The 7,341-nt window shown below is 33.1% G+C and overlaps 1 protein-coding gene across 1 annotated transcript; it reads left to right on the top strand.

Annotated features, from left to right (window-relative positions):
- The first annotated feature begins 3,088 nt into the window (after window positions 1-3,088).
- On the top strand, window positions 3,089-7,341 carry LOC113752208. Its single transcript, XM_027296337.1, has 7 exons — window positions 3,089-3,411; window positions 4,197-4,845; window positions 5,138-5,293; window positions 5,374-5,445; window positions 6,045-6,110; window positions 6,349-6,387; window positions 7,119-7,341. The coding sequence occupies exons 1-7, from the start codon at window positions 3,089-3,091 to the stop codon at window positions 7,281-7,283; spliced, it is 1,470 nt and encodes a 489-aa protein (XP_027152138.1). The 3' UTR covers window positions 7,284-7,341.

Here is a 7,341-nt window from a genome sequence, read left to right as displayed (position 1 = left end):
TGTATAAGTGCAAGGAGAGCCAATAAATGTGAATGTGTATATTTATATGATAATTTGTGTGTAAAAACAAATACACCAATAAGTGTTTTCAATCGGCACTAGATAGAAATACCCTATATCAAATGTTGATGAATGTTAGAGGGAGAAAGGCATTATTCAGATACATGGATCAATCCATATATAATACATATGCCGTAAAATTATGCCCTATTGCTATATATATAATTGCAACCATTCACAAAATTTCTACAATGCTAGATTAATGTTGCCAATTGTTTCTAAACTTTTTACGTATCATCATTTGGTCTATAAGCTTGTCATTCTACCTATGATTGGATCCTTTAACGTTATGAGATGTTTTTTAATAGGTACAACAAAGCAATTAATTTATTCATTTTCATTTGAGCTATGCTTAAATGTACCTCACATCCATCGTTATTTTCACTTTGTTCCCCTAAAGGATGACTTTAATCACACAAATTTAAAAGTATATTATCCTCCAATTATCATATAATTAAGATGTCTTGGTTTTAATTACAAATTAAGTTTAAAAGAAGCATATTCAACATAAAAACTACATAAAAGAAGCCAAAATAACATGAAAAAATTTATACCAATTCAAATGAACATTTACTTCCATTTCTTTGTCATTACCTTCTCCCCATTCTTATCATTTCTTCAGTCTAAAATTTTAGAGAATATATTCAAAGATAAAAGAATAAGAGATTATTTTATTAGTTGGCTTAGAAATTTTTTTCTTATCTTTTTATTCTAGTTTGTAATTTACCACATAAATTAGATTTCAGAGGCAACCAATAAATCAAAATAAGTTTTCTCTTACATGTTCAAATATTTCTTATAGCTCTAGAAGAAAAAGTGATAATAACTAAAATGCCAACATCCTCCATGTTTTGAAGGCTACTTTAGTTGTAAAAAACAATAAATTAACAAGAAATAAACCTTGGAAAATGGGTTATTGCGAGTGTAAAAAAACTACCTACTTTTTACTCATAGTTCCCCTTCTTTATTTTCTTTTGTATGTGTTCATTCTATATTTTACTTACTCCTCTTTCACCTTTTTTTATTTTTTTTATTTTTCATTCCTCTTTCACTTATTAACCAAGAGTCTTAACTTTATTTGTAAATTTTCATAATGGTTTAGTTCAACGGCAGAAGATTGAGGTCAAGCAGAATTTCACAGGTGCCAATGTGAAAATTACCAATATTGGACATGGAGTATGAGACTATTGAGAAAAAAACATTAAGGAAGTGAAGGACATTATAAGAACAACCAAAAATTTGAAAACTAAAAGTGTTATCAAGCCAAAATTTTAGTTCAATGGCATCATTAATCCGGCAAAATCTTCAGCTGACTCGTGCCACCAACCCTGTGAGACAATGTATCACAGACATGATGAAACCAACATTTTGTCTCAGAGGATTCACAAGTCCAGTTAAGTATTGACCACATTAAGCATCCAGCCACACCATGGATTGTTTTTATTAAGGTAAGGAAAATAGCAAACCCTGTGATTGTGGAAGTTGTAGAAGCTTTTCAACCATTAATCATACTATAGAAATGAGTCAAATAAATGGTTAGCCTAAAAAAAAAATATAACATTATTACTTTTTTTTCTTTTTATTACCCCTGAAATTTAGGTATATCAAGCCCTTATTATATAAACACTTGTACGACTGTATAAAATTTCATGCCATGGCGAGTAACTATTCGAATTCGTGTGTATATTTGTAACTTTCAAAATTAGTGAAATACTTCTATAATTCACAAACTAACCATCCACAAAGACAATTCTTAGTTTTGTACGTTGGTTGGTATAGGAAGTTTCTATTACCAGCTCTTCTATCATCAGCCACGGATTTAAGGGGGGGCTGGTGGGGGCTTAAGCCCCCCCCCAAGCCGCCGGAAAACCCCCTATATATAGGGGATTGATTTCTGGCTCCGTCCCTGGGTGGAGTGATGAAATCTGCGGTCTATCTGCGTAACCATTTCTTCTTGTGGTTTGAAGCCCTCTGTGACTCTGAATTTGTTATCATCAAGCTGCAAAACTGCAAGCGAAGGAGGAGAGTCTTCCTGCTGGATTTGTTTCGTACGTATACTTCATGATCCGGTCGTGATGACCACTTATCATCGCCCGCATCGCTTACTTTATGAGAGGATAGCTATAATTATAAATTTGTTTTTTACATTGTTTGATGCTTCACACAAGAAATATAATGATCATAAAATTATTGCATATTACGTTATCTTTCCATCTAACATTGCATAAAGTAAAGTTGGCATATCAAAAGAACTCTTGAAGGCTTAACTTTGAATATTGTCAAGACTGATTTGCGCAACAAAATGGGAGACGAGTGGATGAATGACTGTCTGGTTGTATACATCGAGAAGGATATTTTTGCAACAATTGAAAATGAGCAAATATTGCAGCGTTTTCAACGGATGAAAACTCGCAGAATGCAATTGCCTCCTCTTCGTTATTCGAGTGCAACAACTACCAATACTTCAAGTGTTAATCAATAACAAATTTTTGGGTATGTATAATTATATGTTTTTATTATTTTTATAATTATTGATTCTAAATTTTACTTATTAAATATATTTATTTCGTCACAAAAAAAAAATTTTAATACACTTCAGCCCCCTCAAAAATAAATTTCTGGCTCCGTCCCTGTCTATCATGATACATTGACATACTTTGTATTTGGTCACATCAAACCAATCTTTCCAAGTAATATCAAAATGGTTAAAGCATCATTGCTTTTTACCTTAATTTTCTAACTTGTGGAGGGGGAAGGATGAGTTAGCAAGTGGTTTCTTCTTTATCGTCCAAACAACAAATTTTAACCCTAAACAAAAATCATGTGGCCCATCTATCACCTAAAATAATTGCGCACAAACTTAGTGGAAAGCCTTCATGTTGCATATTTTATTGTCTGCCCTAGAATTTCTTCAACCTACTTTGGTACGTCACTACCAACAAGCTAGGCCATAAATTCTAAACTCCAACAAAGGCTATACAAGAAAGAAAGCAAAACCCCAACTACCAGAATTTTCATCAGTGGAGATATGGCTGGAGAATGCACTGAAACAACCCCTTTAGCTACCACTTCCTCTATACATAATTGGTGGCCTCAGCATCATCTTCATGGTTCTTCTGTATCTTCTTGGAGCACCAATAACTATCCTAATTGGCAGTACTCTGAACTTAACAACAATTCTGAGTCCTCTGGAGACGAAAGTGTTTCCATTTCCACATCTTTCACCAATGCTTCTAATCATTCCGGTTTGACTGTCGAATCCTCAAGAATAGTACTGGTTGATGGTGCTTCAGCCCATGAATTCGTTGGAGAAACAGTTCCTGATGGTCACCTCTGGAACCATGTTCTCATGTAAGTTTATGTGTTCAACTATGTGTCTATCACGTCCCTTTGCCATAGCTAGCATCTATTTTTTTTCTTTTGTCTGTGTAAAAATGTTAATTTCGTGGTAGAGCACCAAGTAGCTCGAGATCGATCCTGACAATCGAATCTAGTTTGTTAGATTTCAGTGGCACTAGTTCCAAAAAACAAATTTGTATCAAAGAAAGTAGATAATGTTTCTTTTTCAAAGTTGGCACACTTAGGGGCTGCTGTTCTTTTATTATTATTTTGTCTCTTTAATTTTCTTGTGCTCTCTTCATAAGCACACAAAGTGACTCTATATATCCGAACTTTTTGAAAAAGTTTTATTGCTGGTCAGAATTTTTTTGGAGACAATCAGCTTTGAATGATCCAATTTTTGAGTTGGAATTCCCAAATTTGTTAGGAAATAAATATTACTTAAGCCGTACAAAAGATGAGCAATTAGTGTAGATTACTACACACGCAAGATGTAATTAAAAAAAAAAAAAGAACTTGAAATTTATATAGATCCCAACACCACATTAATGCTTTTATTAGTATATTTTGTGTGAACTGAATTAAAGGGTAAAATAATTATCAGATCCTGTAATTAATTAAAGCAACAAATATGAACTAATATCACTTTGCACCATCCAAATATTCATGCTAAACTTCTTTTTGATCCAAAGTGGGAATTTAATTCTTGGGGTTTTATATATTAACTTTTATTTATTTGGAATGCTTCCTTTCACAAGTCTCAATTGCAACTATAATTGTTCAAATAAATTTTGCAGAGGTGGCGGCAACAACGGAGACTTGCCTAACAGTGAAAATTTTGGAGAACAATTACTCAATGATTTGCCACCAAAGAGCATTTCAAATGGAATGTTTGATCCTGCATGTGACTACACCAAAAAGATTGACAATAGTTGGCTATCCTCAAGTATGGGACCTTTCAACTTTGAGAAACAACTCAATACCCCTAAGTTGTCAAACTTTGTTGGAAACTGGTCTATACCATCCCAAGATGAGCACATGAATCAACAGTTTGAGCCCCGGCAGAGCGATATAGGAACCCTTAACTCCATGATTAAGGAACCCTTTTCTGATCTTGGTCCGGGGAAGCGAAGTATGGATAGAATTATGGGTTCAATCTCATGTTTTGGTCATGATATGAAAATGGTGGAGGAATATGGAAGGTCATTTGACAGTTACAAGGTTGGGGACCCTAATGCTTTGGGTAGCACAATTTTGGGAGATAAGCGCAAATACTCTCTTGAATTGCCAAATATTCGTCCTTGCTCCAATTCAAGAAGTTTAACTGAAGCTCTTTCCCCTGTTGGTCATCTAAGCAGGCCACTGCTTGATACTAACCTATCTAAGCCCATCCTTAAAACCCTAGACTTATCAGGCTTCAAGAAGCAGGTCTTCCAGACTTCTCCAGTAAGTTGATCTCTCTATCTCTTTTGTACTTGAATTTTCTTCATTTTTAATTTAGACACTACGTTCAAAATTGACAGGATTTTGACCTTTTTTGCAAATTTTGTAGCTGTGATAGTTTAGTGCAATTTAAATATTTTTTTATCACTCTTTTTGACAAATATATTTGTGAAATAAAAAGATGATTAAAAAGTATAGAAACCATGTACACAAATGGGTTTGATGTCTACTTGGCTATCTACTGACTTCTTAGTCGCCTCATTTGTTTTCAATCTTTTTCTTTTCAATTACAAAGTTCCCAACTCCAATATCAACAATCAGCACACTTGCAAGAAACAATAGAACGACACAGGCACTGCTGAGTGGAGGAAAGAAGAAAAGATCCGAAGAGAATCCGGAGACAGTCATGAAGAAGGCTAAACAGGAAGGCAGTACAATCTCAACCACAAAGGTACAAGTAAATGTTTATTTGGTCGGGTAAGAGAACTTGGAGTTTAATTCCTTAACACTCACAAACTTGTATTCGTACAGTTGCAGGTTCCAAAAGCAAAGCTGGCAGATAAGATCACTGCCCTCCAACAAATTGTATCACCATTTGGAAAGGTTAGAAACATAATTTACTTAAGATTTACAAGGGGTACAACTCTGTTGAAATTTTGGTTCAAGTTTGTTTTTGTTTTTTTAAATGTTACATTTCAACTATACAGTCCTTAAAATTGTTTAATTGACGTTTAAATTGTTTAATTGGTTCAAGTTTGTTTAAATGGTTTTTATCAATATTCTCAGCAAAAAGTGACACTAGCATTTTTTGGTGGTTAAGTATTAGATCTGCTGTACGAGCTGAATAAATATACTGTTTAGTACCAACATTGTTGTTAACTACAGTCGCAATGTGTAAACTTGTTCCATTTCATTGAGTTCTTGAACGTTTTGAAGCATACTTATTTAGTCAACAACACTTCTCGAGTGTACCATATGCACTGAAGGGATAGCACCCCATTAAAATCTGATTGGAATCCTGATATAGGATTATTTTAAAGCCCAATTGGATATTTTAGGAAAATATATATCTAATAAAAATAGGAATGTCTTCCAAAAATTGAGAACTTACAGCATAGCTAAGTCTTTATGAATCACAAAACATGGAATATTACATGTAATACATCTTCTAAGATAACCTTTTTTTTTCTGTTAATCGTTAGACTGACACAGCATCCGTACTATGGGAAGCAATTGGATATATAAGGTTTCTTCAAGAGCAAATACAGGTAAGACCTCGCCCTTACGGATATTCTGATGCTTTAAAAGAAGAAGATTTTGTGAACTTTACTTATTTTTTAAGCATATTGTTGGAATAATTTTTTTAAAAAAAAAAACTATTAGAATGAATTCATGGTTTCTAGGAGTTAGAAAAAATAAAATGAAGAAAGATGTTCTGTGTTGTATAAATTACGTATTTTTATTTTTTATTAGAATTTTCCTTTAAAACAATGTTGTTCTGTGCAGCTGTTGAGCAGTCCTTATATGAAGGGCAATTCGAGTAAGGTTAGTAAAAGAACCGATTTTAATATTTCGAACTTTCTAAGAAATTTAATTACTGGTTTTCGAATTTTATTTTGTTTATGGGCACTATATTTCATGTGCTTGTTTCATTTTATACGGGAAGTATATACATGATTATTTCTAACAAGACCAATAAACTTTAATTGTCAACAACGATTTTGATAAAGGTATTAGCAATTCTGGTGATTATATTTTGACATATATGCTGAAAAGAATCATATATAAAAAAAAAAAACTAAAAGTGACGTCAAAGAAGAATCCTCTAGTTCTAGAAGTATAAAGAGAACTGCATTTTGTGCTTATAGTCAAGTCAATAAACAGAGTGTAGTTCTAAGTGGAAACGTATTACTTTATCATTAATCTCCATTTTTTTCCCACTTTGGGAAGATTGTGTCTTTTTCTTTTAAAATCTTTTAGACATTTTGATAAAGGGCTATTCTTGTCTTCTCTATACAAATCAACAAAAATAAAAATCTGCATACTGAATTTCTAAGCAACCTTAAGAAAAATAATTTTACACTGAACGCACAGAAATTTCAGTAGGCAGACAAAAAAAAAAAAAAAAACTAAACTAATTTATGTCACAGGAGTCATAGAACGATGCCAAATGCCCTTTGTTTACATGTATTATGAATATGGGATTAGCTCATCTGAAACTAATATATACCAGAAAAAGCAATAATCTTTGTTCTTTTATATTTATCATTCTGCAGGACCTTTGGGGAGGATTGGACAGAAATGATAGTGGAGAGGCAAAGCTGGATTTAAAGAATCGAGGACTTTGTCTTGTTCCTATTTCAGGCACACCTCAAGCCTGTCGTGAGAACGCTGGTTCTGACTACTTGACTCCAATGTATCGAGGATGTCTATATAGATGAAATGGGACACCATTTATAAAGTGTAGAAGTACTTTTTATTATAATTATGGATTCATGT

The sequence above is a fragment of the Coffea eugenioides genome, chromosome 11 (assembly GCF_003713205.1).
Source record: "Coffea eugenioides isolate CCC68of chromosome 11, Ceug_1.0, whole genome shotgun sequence".
NCBI lineage: Eukaryota > Viridiplantae > Streptophyta > Magnoliopsida > Gentianales > Rubiaceae > Coffea > Coffea eugenioides.
This window is presented reverse-complemented; position numbering and strand designations above follow the sequence as displayed.

Excerpts from the sequence above, each read along its gene's own strand:
- LOC113752208 (XM_027296337.1), top strand. The coding sequence starts at position 3,089 with ATGGCTGGAGAATGCACTGAAACAACCCCTTTAGCTACCACTTCCTCT. Across the intron at positions 4,846-5,137 it reads AGGTCTTCCAGACTTCTCCA|TTCCCAACTCCAATATCAAC; the intron begins GTAAGTTGATCT and ends TCAATTACAAAG. Across the intron at positions 5,294-5,373 it reads GTACAATCTCAACCACAAAG|TTGCAGGTTCCAAAAGCAAA; the intron begins GTACAAGTAAAT and ends GTATTCGTACAG.